General features: G+C 40.4%; 1 protein-coding gene across 1 annotated transcript; it reads right to left on the bottom strand.

The window, feature by feature from the left end:
- Positions 1–220: 220 nt before the first annotated feature.
- sdc4 (syndecan 4) lies at positions 221–10,819 on the bottom strand. Its single transcript, XM_021609100.2, has 5 exons — positions 10,583–10,819; positions 2,966–3,146; positions 2,837–2,877; positions 2,542–2,740; positions 221–2,181 (listed from the first exon to the last, which is right to left on the bottom strand). Exons 1-5 carry the CDS (start codon positions 10,634–10,636, stop codon positions 2,030–2,032), a joined length of 627 nt encoding a protein of 208 aa, XP_021464775.1. The 5' UTR covers positions 10,637–10,819; the 3' UTR covers positions 221–2,029.
- Between the last annotated feature and the right edge of the window lie 7,850 nt (positions 10,820–18,669).

The raw sequence follows: 18,669 nt of genomic DNA, 5'->3' as shown, positions 1-18,669 counted from the left end.
CGGCACACATTGCAAGCAAGCTCTGGTGTAATAACCCCATTACATTGTCGGGTTGATAGTCAGGTTAAACTGCATTAGCAACAATAAGAGTAATGTATACAGGACGATAACAAGGCAGAGTTCTATGACAGACTGAGCTGGCAGACTTTACACCTCATGCTGATCTTTGTGTAGATCGTAAATGTCACCGGAATACTGAAAAGACTGATCCAACCATTTGTTAATGTGCATAAAAATAGCTTTATTTCCAAATAAATCAGAACATGCATGCAGAAATCAATGATTCATTGACTTCTCCACTCAATTGGTGATTCACATATCTTGTGACAAAAGCAGCAGATTTTTCCCCATGCAAATGACACATGGCTCAATTCAGTTCCCCTGAACAATTACATAGCAATCCTTCTACAAAACATAAATATATACGGCTTAAAAATGTCAAGAAAAACATAAAAATGTACAAAATAAAAACTGTTAAAACTATTTGCTTCTTGAACTAGTGTATAAAACATTTAAATCAAATACAACAGCTAAGAGGGGAAAAGCCCCAACCTGAAAGGCAATACAATTTGATAGTTAAATTGAACAAGTACTCTAAAATATTGGACAGAAAAAGTTAGTACTAGCATTGGTAGTTAAACGTGTTTCCCACTATAGGCTTCTTAGTAGGGCTGTGGATCTTTCACAACGATTCAATACGCATCTAGATAGTTGGGCTCCGATATGATACAGGAATTGTGTGTTTTAGTTTGAAACGAGTCAGTACGATTCAGTTTAATTAGAGGAACAAATCGATGCGATTCGGTTCACTAACATTAGTTACATAAAACACATTCATTTCCCATTCTAAATTCAAATCTGCTGCCGATACAGCTCATAAGCTGAGTCTCCGAGCTGACGCGTGTGTAAATCGTATAAGTCTAGTGTATGTAGGCACCAGAGCTGAGCCATTAGGAAAACTGGGCATCTACCACCCGCCTATCGGGTGGATAGCTTTTTGTCAATTTAGTGATTTTCTGACTGATGCATACCACTGTACATTTGGAACGGTTGTCAAACATTTGGACCAGGGCCGCTCTGTATCGGTGAATCAATACATCCCGACTTCTTAGGCATGAAGAAACCAATTATTCCAAGCATTTACAGTAAGGTTAAACAAAGTATAAAATATTTGGTAAATAAACATCTGCCAAGAAATTGCTAAGTTCAAAGTTCATAATTTTATTAAAATGGCTACGTACAGTGATAATTGTGTTATGTCAACAGCGATAAACCATAATCTGTTCAAATAGCTTAGTTTACAAGCATTGTAATCACTGAGATGAGGTCTGACAAACTGAGCGCACCAATCATGTGTTGTTGTGTTGCTTGTTTTTACAAATAATTGTGGTGTGTGGATGAGTGGGTGTATTCACACAGCGATTTGTCCTAGGAATAAAAGCATGTTGATTTCTGTACTGTCCAAATAAAACACAGCCTGGAGAATCAAGCTTGGCCCCTGCTATATTTATAGAGTAGCATGTATCAAGGTATTTTCATCAATCTGGAATTCACTTCAGACTTAATCTGTTTGACAAAATACATTTGAATCTAAACAGAACCCGTCATGATTTCCCTACACAGGGATTATTTTTTTAAATATTGTAAAAGAAAATGCTACAGTAACAGACTTCTGTAGCACCAGTATGGGTACCAAGGTTCAGAGTAGGGGGAGGAAAATAAATATCTGTACCATGTCACCTCACTGAGTGAAGTTGTCATTGCACCTTGTTAGTGTCATAAAACAGAGTGTGGGAGAGAAAAGTCAAGATTTCACCCAATATCTTTCCTGTAGGGAAAAAAGGGGGGGGGCTGACAGTTAAAATGTTGATTCCGTTTCAAATGAACCACTTTAGAACTTGTGGTGGAATAGGAAAAGCAGTTTGTTTGGTGTTATTTTCTCCCTCTGGGACTTCCTAGCTTTACAGTAAGCAGGCAAGAGGAGAGGTTTGCTTTCGAGAGGCACTGGAGAGCCCGACGAAGGTGGGCTTTAGGCGTAGATCTCCGTTGTCGGAGCCTTTTTGTAAATGGGCTTCTTTCCCAGGTCGTAGCTGCCTTCGTCCTTCTTCTTCATGCGATAGATGAGCAGAAGGACGAGGAAGACGGCAAAGAGCAGCCCCACTGCTCCACCAGCAATCAGAGCTGAAACAAAAGTGGAATTACAATTAGCTACAAAAGAAACTGTACAGTGAAATCGAACTGCCACAAATACTTTAGTGAATCGCTTTGAAATGTATTTTTATTTAACTAGGCAAGTCAGTTAAGAACAAATTCTTATTTTCAATGATGGCCTAGGAACAGTGGGTTAACTGCATGTTCAGGGGCAGAAAGACTGATTAGTACCTTGTCAGCTCGGGGATTTGAACTGGCGACCGTCCGGTTACTAGCCCAACGCTCTAACCACTAGGCTACCCTGCCGCCCCAAATAATTTAACCCTTTTCAAAGTTCAATAATAACAATTTGACTAGCCAAAATAAAGTTTAAGTGTGCTGCTGCCCCACCTGCTAGGACCTCTGTTTTTCTGAAGATGCTCTCCTCCCCCGCATGGGCCATCAGTACGTTTGATGGGTACTCCTCGGGTTTGGGAGCACCCCGCACTGACACTTCATTGTTCTTCTGGACCAGTTCAATCTCATTCGGTGTGGGTTTGGACCTCAGGGGTATGTCCAGGTCTGGAATCTTGTTGTCGTTCATGTCAGGCTACGAGCAACAAACAGAGAATTATACCTACTTGAACTATAAAGAGGAAACGTGGCTCTCATTTCATACATGATAGCTAATTATGAGTAATCTTACCTTTGTCATGGCATTGTCATTTTTGATTGTAATAGTAGTTACTGAAGAGAGAAGAAAACAATATTTCATTATATTCTAACTTGTTATCAGCTTTTTAAAGCAAATTAGCAGATCTTTGCAAACACCAACCTCCATCTCCAGAGCCAGAGAAGTCTTCATCGTCCGTTTCATCCTCATTGTCAAATGTGTCGTGCTCCTCATCAAGGAAGCCAAAGTCGGAGCCGTTGGGGGCGTCACCAGACGCAACAGGCTCGTCGTGCGACGCGGCTTGGGTCGTCTTCATGGGCATCCATGTCTCAGTCTCCCGCACCTGCTGGCCCAAACACAGCACTTAGAGGCAGAATAAGAGATCCCAGCTGGCGTACGGCTACTTTTCAAAAAAACACTTCAACTGTGGAGAAAGTCTAAGCCTACATTCCAACAACTGCAGTATAGAGTGAACCAGAAATCTATTTTACACATTAAATCTGCTTAAATAATTACCGTCACCTACAATGGTTAATTCTCATACACTGTGGGTTATATAATACATTTTAAAAACTCCTGAAGTTGCAGTACAACTTTTCCTACCCGAGCTGTGCCACTGAACTTTGTACAGCAAGTTCCCCTAAAACTTCTGCTTAACCTTGGTAAAAACGTTCACACAAGTTAACAGGAAGTGAGTGGGCCTCTGACTAATCTTTTTGACAGAAAAGGTAAGACAGGAGGTGACCAACTAAAGTAAAGAAGTCACTCATTTTCCTGTTTAACCCTACACTTAAAGTTGGCCTTTCAAAACAGACACAGAACTAGTCACCAGTGACAGGGTCCACAAAAACCACACGTCTTTGACATTCAAACCTCAAGTTCCCCCTTCATTCCCTTAACCACCAAACACTTAAAAAAGGAATGGTTCAGGCAAAATGTATATTTGGGTCAAGTTACCCTTGAGTTGTGGCTGAATGCTCATGGTGACAGAATCCACAATAATCCATTATTTAGTTATCATTGTTAGGATTCAGGACTAAAACAGCCAAAACAGATGTTAGCAAAGCTGCACTACAGGCAGAAACTTCCCCCCCCAAAAAATGTTAAAAGTATTGAAGCAACCAAACTTAACTCTAATTCCATCAAGCCACTGGTGAAGTTTCACAGCTCTGGTAAATCAATCCGCTTCTGGGTACCCGATGGAATACAACTTTATTGGCCACGTTACAGCGAACAGAAACGGCTGTGAGACTACATGGGGAAATAGTTTGTTGAATGACGAAGTTCGTGACAAATGATTGGCATTTTGCTCATAAACAATTCCTTTAAACTTGACCAACTTAGTTTGAAGTGTTTGCGGAACTTTGGGCTTGCGGTGCATCATTGGTAACATTAGTTTGGCCATTTACATGAAAGAATTTGGACAATGCTATAGCCAGAAGTAAATAATGGATTATTGTGGATTCTGTTACCATGGGCCTTCAGACAAGGTAAGGTAAAAATACATTATGCCTGAACTATCCCTTTAATGTAATCTAGCCAAAATTAAGTTAATCATGATGGGCTTGATTGGATTTAACATAATTGAAAGACAACTTTTGCTAATCACATTAGCACACTTAATTTAATTTCCCATTTGCTGAGTAAGCACTGTGAATGCGATTAAACCGCAGAGCAATTGAATGGCCAGATCCAATTAAAACACAAGCAACAGGGCCAAGGTGCAAAAAAAGATTCCTGAAGTACATTTAGGCAGAACGTGTTTGGGGTTGAAGTATTAGGCCTCTTGCACACTGGGCCTTGTCAGATGTCGTCACGCTAAGTTGGGTTAGCACTGATTGCTGAACAAGACACCAGAAACATGCAGCCGGTTGGATAACACCTGGCTCGGCAAATATATGCCCCGTCTATGATTAATGAAACAGTCATGCATTATTCATTGTTCAGAGGCAAAGGAGGGGGAGGTCTAGTTTTTTTTTTTACTGTTCTGGATGGCTGCTCAGGGCTGCCTGGGATACTGGAAGCCTTGTTCCTCTTTTAGCCAGGTGGTTCCTCTCTCTATCCTCCCCCCAAAAACATGCATAAAATCAAGTTACGCATTATTACATGTTACACCATTCCATTGAACAAAAGCAAGCAACTTGGGCACATTTGAAATAATTAATTTTAAGCATTGCTGCTACGGTAATTCACTGACCGTGGTGTGGGGGGGCCCCAGCAGTTTAACCGTGCTCTGAAATTCTGTTTCAAATAGTGTGGTTTGAAGTTAATCCCCTCTAAATTACATTTGAGGGAGACCAGGGAATGCCATTGTTGCCGTCAGAAGCTTCAAACAGGCAGCCATTTTCTCCTTGTGTTTGCACTGAGGTAGGGCTTGCACTCATGTCCTCAGCACTTCCGTGACTATGCTCAGAATTTTAACTAAGTACGATGCATCACCATTTAAAGTGGCAATCAACAATTGAAACAACAAAGTGCTCTCCCTGTGTTGGTAAAAAGCTGGGCAATGGGACTGGTGAAATGTAACCACTCATTCATAGACAGAGCAATGGATGCAAGGACTGACCATCCATGATATCAAATTTATAGTTTTAACCATGTTTTTAGGCTAGTGCGTTTACATTTACTTTGTTTACAAACAGTAAAACAAGCTTATATTTTTGGTTCTGATGGGGTACGACAGTTGAACTAAGCTCATGAGGAATTAATAGGCTATTATTCAAGAATTAATGGGTACATATCATTCATTTATAAGTAAAAACAAAATATAGCAACTTCTGATTGCCCCTTTAAACTCACATGGGCATCCACATGGCTACAGGGACTGATTTAGACTCCAGATCTCAAAAGGAGACTATTTTCTTCACTTCCTCATCGCGTTTCGAAGCAAATTCATCTCACTGGCACATCAGGGCACGCCTCTAGTCATACACATTCACCAGGCCTATATGGTACTTTTCCCAATGAAAACAAGGTTCAAATTCTATTTTGTTTGGTGAATACCTAAATTTATATACAGTATTTGACCACAAACCACCAGATCTTTCCAAGTAGAACAACCCATAAATGCACTACTTGAGCCCAACATATGCTAAATGACAATTCAACTGCCAGAGGGGAAATTTTTCACACAAGCACTAGACAAAACCCCTTCTTTCAGTTCCAACATTCCATACTCTAAAGGGATTTTATAGCCCAATGGACAGCAATGCAGAAACCATTATTAGCCTACATCCTGGTGAAAGTGTTATGTTCTCTCCACAGCCTGGGCATTCAATTCAGCCCACCAAGAAAGAAAAAAGGCTCCTTCTAGTGAAAATGATCTCATGCTTAATTAAAAACATGCATTCCAACAAAAATAGCCATGTGCCCAGTAATGCCAAAAGGAATAATTTTGATAGCAGATAAAGGCCTGAAAATAGTGTGTAGGCCTAAGTCAGAATGGATAACAAGAAACAGAACATTGCTGACATATTACAAATGTAAAAAAAAAAAAAAAAAAAACATTTCATCCAAGTCAGCTCCAGAGAGTAATTTTAGTGTCTTAGAAAAACAGGGCTCTGCTGGTAGGCTATGCCAAAAATACACTAGAATGATAAACCACAGAATGTAAGAAGGGATGCTCGTTAAGCTGACAAGGAAAGACTGATGTAAATAGAGGTCAATTGGTATGACACATGGCACTGATTAAAATACACAATGAAAATGCATCAAAGTACTGTGCATAATGGTATAGGCCCATTGTTCCATTCTTCGGCTCGAAGTCCTGATGAGCTTAAGAATAAAAACAGACATTCACCCATAAACTTAAGATGGATGAAAGGAATGAGGCTTGACATAGTTAGGCTAAGTAGCCATCAAAGTAATAACAAAATGGCAGGCACACAAGTGATCAGAGGACTTTTTTGGTGAGAAAGCAGAAGCAAGCAGTCCACTAGCTGGGAAGCTTGGCTAATGAAAGTACCCTGGCCATTTAGATCTGTCCAAATCCTGAAGAGGGCCATTCAAGGTCCACAGAGGTCAAATTCCACAGGAAAACACAAAAGGGAAAATGAGAGGGGCAGCCTCTGCATGGTTTTGAGGAATGTAACAGATTCAACTTAGGCTACTAGGAACCTCATTGTGGAGACCAGCTTGTTTAATGTGTGCTACCACATTTAGAAACTTCTCCCCAGAGGTGTAGGCTAGGCTATCAAAACAATGGCCCAACTGGAAAAACTTGTAACAGAGCCCTGTTGTCGTTAAACTGGAAAATGATTTATTAGAATGCAGCCTTAATCCTCCTTTTCATCTCATTTAACACTCGATTTACTTAACAAAAAGGCACATGTCAATAGAAGTTTTTTTTAACTGTTTTGTTCTCCATATTCTTCGCTTTTTTAAACAAAAAGGTTAAATCATTTCCATTTCATTCGGTTTCTCCCCGTGAGCTCAATGTGCCGTTTTTCATGGTATAAATCAGATCAACCCCGAACTGTGTGATACAGTAGGGAATTGTAGTTTCTAACAGGCCAATATGCAACATAGTCTAGCGTGGAAAATGTGGTAATTAACTATAACGACCATAATCCACTGCCTGTCTATTTGTCCGATCTGTGTGGGGCAGACAGAGATAAGTGCGATGGTGTAGTTGCGTCTTGAGGCATCTCTACTTGAAAATACATGACTTAAGTCAGGGATGGGCAACTCCAGTCCTTGGGGGAAATGTATTTCAGAAGAACAGAATGAGTTGGTCTACTGTATGTTAGTTATCAGGCTATGAGCCATGTCATAGGCAGTAGGCTTGTTCATTCAGCTGACAAGATATCCATATGTCCCGTGCCATTATTTTATAGTAAGAAAAATAACTGAATAAAATAGAAAGGAAATGTTTCCTATTACGAAGCGAGTGCGAAAGTGATCCCATATGCTAGATGTAGAGTTATTTGACAACTGAATGATAAACCTTGTGTGTCTTAAATCAAAACATATGGGCTGCATGTAGCAACAAAAAAAAAGCTTGCACTCTGATCCTCATCTCAGGCTGTTCTCTCAAGTGATCATATTTTCACCCATCAGAATATTCTCATCTGTAATAATCAGGGATGCACGATATAAAAACGAGTGAACATATCGGAGTCGGACGATTTTAGCTAAAAATGCAGTCTCCCTAACACCCCGATGTCAAAGCTGATGTGCATACCTATATAACGTAGGTAGATGACGTAATGGCGCCGCGTAAAATGTTGCACTATATGTGCCACATAGCACTCTTAAACTAGCCCACAATGTCTGCTGTGTGGATCTAGCAGTCAACGAGTCGAGCAGTCATTTGAAAGAGTAACAATTTCAGCGAGACAACGCAAATCCATTAAAGCCAAGATAAAATAAATCATTGCCCTTGACAATCAACCGTTCTGTCGTGAAGCTAATAGCAACATCACCCACGACATACATACTATGGAATGCCATTTGGGTCTTTGAGTGTCAAAAGACACAGTAGCAATGTCAAAGCTGTACAAAGCCTGCAAACAAGCAAACACCGGCCACGAACGATGTGTTTACAATACCACATTGGTAATAAAGCATCGTTGGTACGACCACAACTTCTGGGGTAGCTAGCTTGAGCTTGGTACCTAGCTAGCACCAATACAACCTTGCTATTGGCTACACCCACTGCAACACCCAACACTTAAGACCCATTAAGTTTTTTTTAAAACTGACTTTGACAATATTAATTTATAAATGTAACTTCATGACATGCAGTACTTTGGGGTGGACCCTCGTGTCAATCAATGAGAAAAGATTTTAAATAGACAAAATGGCGGCGTACATGTTTTGGGATAACTTCGGAGAAAAACATTTATTTCCAAAAATGTAAATGAACCACCTGCAACTGGATATTTTTGAAGACATGTTCGACTGAATCAAGGATGAATATAGTATTGCCAAGTTAAGACTGGTCGAAGATTATTCTTGCTACCCCAAACAGTACCTATCCCATAAAGGGTAATGGAGAATCACATTAGCCCTTTACAGTTCTTTATCTATGTATTCAAAAGACTAGATTTGACAATAAGCACCTATCCTTAGGGCAGGGTCTGCTGAGCAGTGCATTAGCATATTGCCTCCATGTAGCCCAGTCAGTCTCACTGGATGGTGTCTAGTTAGCCTATAACCATTCTGTTTCATCCCCTTCCCGACATCTGACAATTAAGCCGACAGGACTGGACACTGTCACGCAATTCTCTGATGTTGTCAGATTACATAAAATAGCACAAGGAAGTACACCTACATCCTGGTATGTGCACGTTTGCTTAATTTGGACTCCGAAGTGGCGCAGCGATCTAAGGCACTGCATCTCAGTGCTAGAGCCATCACTACAGACCCTGGTTTGATTCCAGGCTGCATTACAACAGCCCGTGATTGGGAGTCCCATAGGGCGGCACATAATTGGCCCAGCATCGCCCGGTTAAGGTTTGCCCAGGGAAGGCAGTCATTGTAAATAAGAATTTGTTCTTAACTGACTTGCCTAGTTAAATAAAGGTTAATACAAATAATAATAATCCACTTCCAAAAGTTATCAAACCAACTGTCCAAAAATGACAACCACACTGCATTAGGCATACTGAATTGAGTCTAAACAATGATAGTGTTGAGCCATGTTACATGAAGTGTTTGTTTAATTTGATAATTGATTGCAGTCTTTATTTGGCAACTGATCAGCAATTAAACATCTATTAACTGCTGTAATTGAATATAGTAAAATGGAAATAGGTCAACAGTAATGGTCAAATTACAAGAGCTCAACTAAATATTGGTGTCCCTAGAAAAAGTTTCTTATAAACTGGGTGGTTCGATCCCTGAATGCTGATTGGCTGAGAGCGTGGTATATCAGACCGTATACCACCTGTATGACAAAACATGTATTTTTACTGCGCTAATTACGTTGGTAACCAGTTTATAATAGCAATAAGGCACCTCAGGGGGTTGTGGTAATATACCAATATACGACGGCTAAGGGCTGTATCCAGGCACACCACGTTGCATAAGAACAGCCATTTGCCAAGGTATATTGGCTATACCACCCCACCCCCCGGGCTTTATGGCTTAAATCTAGCTTGCCCTCTTTGAGCTACATGTGATGGGTTGTCACTTGCATGATTATCATTCCCCCTCACACCAGAAATGAATTTAGCTACGTTTGTCTGACTAGCTAGATATAACTATCACAATTTAAACACCATTGCTTTCACTTACGATGGAGGCCAGGGGCCACAAACCATATGCCTTACTCTTTAGATAATAATTTTGGCCATTTAGCTGACTTTGCTAGGTAGGTAACGTTAGCTGTACTGTAGCTAGTTATCCAGCTAGCTGACTAAACACAATTAGCTAGTTAAAGTTAAGACTGTTTTACAAAACACAGCAATCTACATTGTGTAAACAGTTTAACAGCTAGCTAAAACAGTAGTTACCTTAATTACCATTACATTAACCAGGTCGAAAACACTTCTCAATAACCATCATGTGTTGTTGGCTAACGTTAACTTAGCTAACTAAGTAGATAGCTAACTAGCCGATTAACAGCTACAGTCGCTAACGTTAGCATTGTCTTGGCTGTAGCCAGCTGAAGTAGTAAGGTTAGCTACACAAAAACAACGTGGTAAAGTTAGTTAGGCTAAGTAAACTAAAACGATCACAAGATAAAGTAAAAGTGAGTAACGTTAAACTAGCTATAACTAACGGTAGCTGAATTAAGGTTACCCGGTGTTCTGTTAGCTAGCGAACATTACTTACCGACTCAGAGTAGACGGAGGCAAATAAAAACAACACGAGGAACACTTTGTGCATGTTTCTCTTGACAGTTTCTTCAACAAAAAGTGCTGTAAACTTGGGAAAAGAGTGGAATGAAAAGTCCTATAAACACACTCGAAAGTTCACGTTGCCCACTGTATCACCTTGCTATAACACAACTTGTATCTTCCAATTCAGTCAGTCACTGATTCAATCTACGAACTACTTCGGATTGATATATTTTGTATCGCACATTACACTCCACCCCCTGTAACAGCAACCAATAAGAGCTACGCAAAGGTCCTACTCTCCCTTCGTCATAATTTACCGTAAACTCGTGCTCCGAACCAGTCCCCAGACTCAACAGGTTATTTATTAGAACATCTTTACTTAAGCAGTCGATTAGCAAATTCTTGAATGTAGAATAATGTAGCTACGATATCATTCATGTTCTTGGTGGGAATTGTAATGTGGCTCATATAGCGAGAATTGCTATAATATTATCATTAATAATTGGTGGCACTTTAGACTCAATTGAAATTGTCATGCATTGTTTTACCTATCTTCCCCTCACTTGTTTATCTCCATGATGACATAAAGAAAACAGAAAATTACATTTATTTAGAGAGGAAGAGACGAAGCCAGAATCTTTGATTTACTGTAAAATGTGTGCCACTTCTCATGGAAAGTCCGTTCATGGATTTTTTTTTACTCACGTAATCTTCCGGTAAACCCTCCCCTTACGCGTCATAACTGTTTGTGTAGAAGCGAAACCCCGCAGACCTAATAACATTTCATGTCCACCAGAACAGCTCTTAAGTTATCATATCCACTCAATTGTTATTGTAGGAGTTTGATGAAACTTTGAAGGATTGTAGACCCATCCAGTGGTAACAGTAGTGGGATAGATTTCCATCAACATGTTTAAAATATATAAGTAGCTAGTCACAAACAAAATACGTGTTGTTGTGCAAATATACAATGCAACCAAATGTGGTCAAATATGTTTTTGTGAACGTGACAACATTTGTGACTCCACAGATGACATTTGTGACCTGCATTGTACATATTTGTGACTTGAATTACATTTATGAGGTGCATTAAGTCTGTGACTGCCATCCAGTGGGGAACCCAGAGGGCCTTCTAAAAAGGTATACATTTTTTAAATTAAAATTCGTTAAAAAAAAATTGTCTTGGCAAATGAGAAATGCTCACTAACAGGGATGTAACAAATTTGTGCACAACATTTGAGAGATATAAGCTTTTTCTGGGATCTTAGCTCATGAAACATGGGACCAACACTTTGTCTGTTGCGTTTATATATATTTTTCAGCATAACATGAAATATATTTTAATATAATTATAGCCTATACTGTATTCATATTTCTAATACAGTTATCTCGGTTTTCATTTAATCATATTTGTATCCTTTGCTTGTTAGCAACAATTGCAAAGAAATTTGCAACTTTGTATTTGTTGAAACATTTGTTGTGAAGTTATCAGAGGTCATAGAAAGACAGATAAACATCTGGATTTTATGTTTGGCGGAGATCTTTGTATAAAGTGACGTGGATGGGCAAAAAAAGCATCTAACGTTGCACTTAACTGTTCTCCAAGTGGTCTGAAGCAGTCGTTATTTAACAAGTGTTTTTAAGAAAAACTTGAGTAACGATGGTTTTGGGAAACCACTCAGAGATTTAACGATGCTCCTTCCAAAGTCTTAATGATGAACTTAGCTTTAAGATATTTTATGAAATGTGGCCAGAACATCATTATAGGTCCGAGCTCCCTGCCATCCAGGACCTCTATACCAGGCGATGTCAGAGGAAAGGCCTAAAATGTTTTAAAGATTCCAGCCACCCGAGTCATAGACTGTTCTCTCTGCTACCGCACGGCAAGCGGTGCCGATGCACCAAGTCTGAAACCAACAGAACCCTGAACAGATTCTACCCCCAAGCCATAAGACTGCTAAATAGTTAAAGGTGCAATATGCAGGAATCTTTCTGCCATTTCCTGGTTGCAAACATTCAAATAATTTGTCTAATTTCAGTTTATGTGACAAAACAAGCAATGTATAGTGTAGAGAATCATTGTATAATCTAAACCGCTGTGAAATATAATATTGGATTTTCAGCTGTTTGAAGTTGGTGTACAAAACCGAAAGTAAAAAATGATTTTTTAAAAACTTTCAGAATGGGAAGCATAGATATAGCACACATAGAACATATCTACTACTTCTTAGATTTGCTTTCAATGTGGATGACATATCTATAACTCACATTTCTATGTGCATTTGGTCAGGTCGCCCAAAAAGTTACATATTGTAGCTTTAACCAAGTAGCTACCGTAACTATTTGCATTGAGTCTTTTTGCAGTAACCTTTTTGACTCATCACTTATAGTTGAAGTCGGAAGTTTAAATACACTTAAGTTGGAGTCATTAAAACTAGTTTTTCAACCACTCCACAAAATTCTTGTACACAAACTATAGTTTTGGCAAGTCGGTTAGAACATCTACTTTGCGCATGACGCAGGTAATTTTGCCAACAATTGTTTACAGAGATTATTTCACTTATAATTCACTGTATTACAATTCCAGAAGTTTACATACACTAAATTGACAGTGCCTTTAAACAGCTTGGAAAATTCCAGAATTTGATGTCATGGCTTTAGAAGCTTCTGATAGGCTAATTGACATCATTTTAGTTATTTGGAGGTGTACCTGTGGATGTATTTCAAGGCCTACCTTCAAACTCAGTGGCTCTTTACTTGACATCATGGCAAAATCAAAAGAAATCAGCCAATAACTCAGATTTGTTTTTTTTTAAGACAAGCCTGGTTCATCTTTGGGAGCAATTTCCAAATGCCTGAAGATACCACGTTCATCTGTACAAACAATATTACGCAAGTATAAACACCATGGGACCACGCAGCTGCCATACCGCTGTAGAACTGTTTGGCCATAATGACCATAGTCATGTTTGGAGGAAAAAGGGGGAAGCTTGCAAGCCGAAGAACACCATCCCAACCGTGAAGCACGGGGGTGGCAGCATCATGTTGTGGGGTGCTTTACTGCAGGAGGAACTGGTGCACTTCACAAAATAGATGGCATCATGAGAAAGTACAATTTTGTGAACATATTGAAGCAACATCTCAAGACATCAGTTATAGCTTGGTCGCAAATGGGTCTAACAAATGGACAATGACCCCAAGCATACTTCCATAGTTGTGGCAAATGGCTTAAGGGCAACAAAGTCAAGGTACTGGAGTGGCCATTACAACGCCCTGACCACAATCCCTTTGAAAATGTGTGGGCAGAACTGAAAAAGCATGTGCGAGCAAGGAGGCCTACAAACCTGTCTGTTACACCAGCTCTGTCACTTATTGTGGGAAGCTTGTGGAAGGCTACCTGAAATGTTTGACCGAGGTTAAACCATTTTAAGGCAGTGCTACCAAATTCTAATTGAGTGTATGTAAACTTCTGACCAACTGGGAATGTGATGAAAGAAACAAAAGCTGAAATAAATCATTCTCTCTTCTTTTATTCTGACATTTCACATTCTTAAAATAAAGTCTTTACTAGGATTAAATGTCAGGAATTGTGAAAAACTGAGTTTATATGTATTTGGCTAAGGTGTAAGTAAACTTCCGACTACAACTGTAAATGTTGATTTGAAATATTTTGGACATCAGAGGAATCTTGAGGGAATGCTATTTGAGTCAGAAAAGGATATTCATATGATAGGTAAGATATACAAACCTTGCAGAGAGCCTATCCAAATGACAATCTCATAGAAAAAAAATATAAACCATTGGAACCAAGACTTAATGATAACTGATATCGGCACAAAACGGAGGGAATTTTGGAAGATAACTAATGAAATTACAGTTAACGAATATGTCTGCTTAGTCCACTATAAACTAATGTATAGAATTTATTACACAAGACAAAATTCACAAATTCTATAGCATGAATGCAGTCATGTCTTAAGTGTACAACTAACAATGACTAAATAGTCCATACATTCTGGGAATGCTATACAATCGAAAATGTATGGGCAGAGTTCTAAAGTTGGCTGTCAGAAGTATTAGAATGTAAATTTACTTTTAATCTGTCTGTTTTCATATTTCAAAACATGGCATACAGTATGAGGTTGGACGATACTTTTCTCATGAATCATCTTGACAAAAATGTATACTTAAAAGCTGGAAATCAACCAATCCTCCAATGTTAACACAATGGAAAGGTCAAATTCTTTATTATATAACTGTTGAAAGAGCATGAATGATTGAGAGAAACACAATGGTGCAGTTTGAGGACATGTGGTGGAGAGTGATGTGGGTGCTTGAGATGGGGATGTGAGCAGGTGGGTTTGGACAGGGGTCATGTTGTGTATTGTAAAAATAAAAATAAAATTTTACCAAAAAAATGAAACGCATGGGGTCTTTGACAGGCAGTAAACAAGTTTTCTGTTGATATCTAAAAAAAACTGATGCAAGAGGGCATCGAAATTGCTAGCATAATAAGTAAGCAGCAGAGAACTGGAAGGAGAGGCGGCCAAAGGAAGAATTGGTTTTGGGGGTGACCAGAGAGATATAACTGCTGGATCGTGTGCTACAGGTGGGTGCTGCTATGGTGACCAGCGAGCTGAGATAAGGGGGGACTTTACCTAGCAGGGTCTTGTAGATCACCAGGAGCCAGTGGGTTTGGCGACGAGTATGAAGCGAGGGCCAGCCAACGAGAGCGTACAAGTCGCAGTGGTGGGTAGTTTAAGGGGCTTTGGTGACAAAACGGATGGCACTGTGATAGACTGCATCCAATTTATTGAGTAGGGTATTGGAGGCTATTTTGTAAATGACATCGCCGAAGTCGAGGATCGGTAGGATGGTCAGTTTTACAAGGGTATGTTTGCCAGCATGAGTGAAGGATGCTTTGTTGTGAAATAGGAAGCCAATTCTAGATTTAACTTTGCATTGGAGATGTTTGATGTGAGTCTGGAAGGAGAGTTTACAGTCTAACCAGACACCTAGGTATTTGTAGTTGTCCACATGTTCTAAGTCAGAACCGTCCAGAGTAGTGATGTTGGACGGGCGGGCAGGAGCAGGCAGCAATCGGTTGAAGAGCATCCAGTTAGTTTTACTTCTAATTAAGAGCAATTGGAGGCCACGAAAGGAGAGTTGTATGGCATTGAAGCTCGTCTGGAGATTGCATAGTGGAGAAGGTATGGTGGGATTCGAAATTGTCGGTGATCTGTTTGTTGACTTGGCTTTCGAAGACCTTAGAAAGAAAGGGTAGGATAGATATAGGTTTGTAGCAGTTTGGGTCAAGAGTGTGTCCTCCTGTGAAAAGGGGGATGACAGCAGCTGCTTTCCAATCTTTGGGAATCTCAGACGACATGAAAGAGAGGTTGAACAGGTTAATAATAGGGGTTGCAAAATTTTCGGGCAGATAATTTTAGAAAGAAAGGGTCCAGATTGTGTAGCCCGGCTGATTTGTAGGGGTCCAGATTTTGCAGCTCTTTCAGAACATCAGCTGACTGGATTTGGGAGAAGTAATAATGGGGAAGGCTTGGGCGAGTTGCTATGGGGGGGTGCAGTGCTGTTGACAGGGGTAGGGGTAGCCAGGTGGAAAGCATGGCCAGCCATAGAAAAATGTTTATTGAAATTATCAATTATAGTGGATTTATCGGTGGTGACAGTGTTTCCTATCCTCAGTGCAGTGGGCAGCTGGGAGGAGGTGTTCTTATTCTCCATGGACTTTACAGTGTCCCAGAACTTGTTTTGAGTGTGTTGCAGGAAGCTGCTTCTGCTTGAAAAAAAAAAAAAAAAAGCTAGCCTTGGCTTTTCTAACTGCCTGTGTATGTTGGTTTCTAGCTTCCCTGAAAAGTTGCATATCACGGGGGCTCTTCGATGCTAATGCAGAAAGCCATAGGATGTTTTTGTGTTGGTTAAGGGCAGTCAGGTCTGGAGAGAACCAAGGGCTATATATGTTCCTCGTTCTAAATTTCTTGAATGGGGCATGTTTATTTAAGATGGTGAGGAAGGCATTTAAAAAAAATAATCAGGCATCCTCTACTGACGGGATGAGATCAACATCCTTCCAGGATACCCCGGCCAGGTCGATTAGAAAGGCCTGCTCACTGAAGTGTTTTAGGGAGCGTTTGACAGTGATGAGTGGAGGTTGTTTGACAGCTGACCCATTACGGATGCAGGCAATGAGGCAGTGATCGCTGAGATCTTGGTTGAAAACAGCAGAGGTGTATTTAGAGGGAAGGTTAGGATGATATCTATGAGGGTGCCCGTATTTACGGCTTTGGGGTGGTACCTGGTAGGTTCATTGATAATTTGTGTGAGATTGAGGGCATCAAGCTTAGATTGTAGGATGGCTGGGGTGTTAAGCATGTTCCAGTTTAGGTCGCCTAGCAGCACGAGCTCTGAAGATAGATGGGGGGCAATCAGTTCACATATGGTGTCCAGAGCACAGCTGGGGGCAGAGGGTGGTCTATAACAGGCGGCAACGGTGAGAGACTTGTTTTTAGAGGTGGATTTTTAAAAGTAGAAGTTCAAATTGTTTGGGTACAGAACTGGACAGTAGGACAGAACTCTCTAGGCTATCTTTGCAGTAGAGTGCAACACCGCCCCCTTTGGCCGTTCTATCTTCTCTGAAAATGTTGTGGAACGGAAATGGCGCCACACCAAACTGGAAGTCTTCCGACTAGCTTGGAAAGACAGTACCGTGCAGTATCGAAGAGCCCTTACTGCTGCTCGATCATCCTATTTTTCCACCTTAATTGAGGAAAATAAGAACAATCTGAAATTCCTTTTTGATACTGTCGCAAAGCTAACTAAAAAGCAGCATTCCCCAAGAGAGGATGGCTTTCACTTCAGCAGTTATAAATTCATTAACTTCTTTGAGGAAAAGATCATGATTATTAGAAAGCAAATTACGGACTCCTCTTTAAATCCGCATATTCCTTCAAAGCTCAGTTGTCCTGAGTCTGCACAACTCTGCCAGGACCTAGGATCAAGAGAGACACTCAAGTGTTTTAGTACTATATCTCTTGACACAATGATGAAAATAATCATGGCCTCTAAACCTTCAAGCTGCATACTGGACCCTATTCCAACTAAACTACTGAAAGAGCTGCTTCCTGTGCTTGGCCCTCCTATGTTGAACATATTAAACGGCTCTTTATCCACCGGATGTGTACCAAACTCACTAAAAGTGGCAGTAATAAAGCCTCTCTTGAAAAAGCCAAACCTTGACCCAGAAAATATAAAAAACTATCGGCCTATATCGAATCTTCCATTCCTCTCAAAAATTTTAGAAAAGGCTGTTGCGCAGCAACTCACTGCCTTTCTGAAGACAAACAATGCACACAAAATGCTTCAGTCTGGTTTTATAGACCCCATCATAGCACTGAGACTGCACTTGTGAAGGTGGTAAATGACCTTTTAATGGCATCAGACCGAGGCTCTGCATCTGTTCTCGTGCTCCTAGACCTTAGTGCTGCTTTTGATACCATCGATGAACACATTCTTCTGGAGGGATTGGAAACCCAAATTGGTCTACACGGACAAGTTCTGGCCTGGTTTAGATCTTATCTGTCGGAAAGATATCAGTTTGTCTCTGTGAATGGTTTGTCCTCTGACAAATCAACTGTGAATTTCAGTGTTCCTCAAGGTTCCGTTTTAATACCAGGTTCCGTTTCAGGACCATTATTGTTTTCACTATATATTTTACCTCTTGGGGATGTCATTCGAAAACATAATGTTAACTTTCACTGCTATGCGGATGACACACAGCTATACATTTCAATGAAACATGGTGAATGGGTGGTGCGGAGGAAGCGAGATGGCACGGTCCATGCTGAAAACCTCCCAGAGGTCCTGGTACAATGGGTGGCTTTTGAAAACCGGTCCACTACCATAAGGATGGTGGTGTTGCCATCAGATGGCGGGATGGCCGTGACGAAGTCCAAGGATATATGGGACCAGGGGTGGTGAGGGACAGGAAGTGGTTGAAGGATGCCAGCCGGAGCATGCCGCGGAGTCTTGTTCTGTGCACACACAGTACAGGCGGCAACGAAT

Source organism: Oncorhynchus mykiss, chromosome 7 (assembly GCF_013265735.2).
Source record: "Oncorhynchus mykiss isolate Arlee chromosome 7, USDA_OmykA_1.1, whole genome shotgun sequence".
NCBI lineage: Eukaryota > Metazoa > Chordata > Actinopteri > Salmoniformes > Salmonidae > Oncorhynchus > Oncorhynchus mykiss.
Note: the sequence above shows the minus strand (reverse complement) of the source record. Positions and strands in the feature narration are given on the sequence as shown.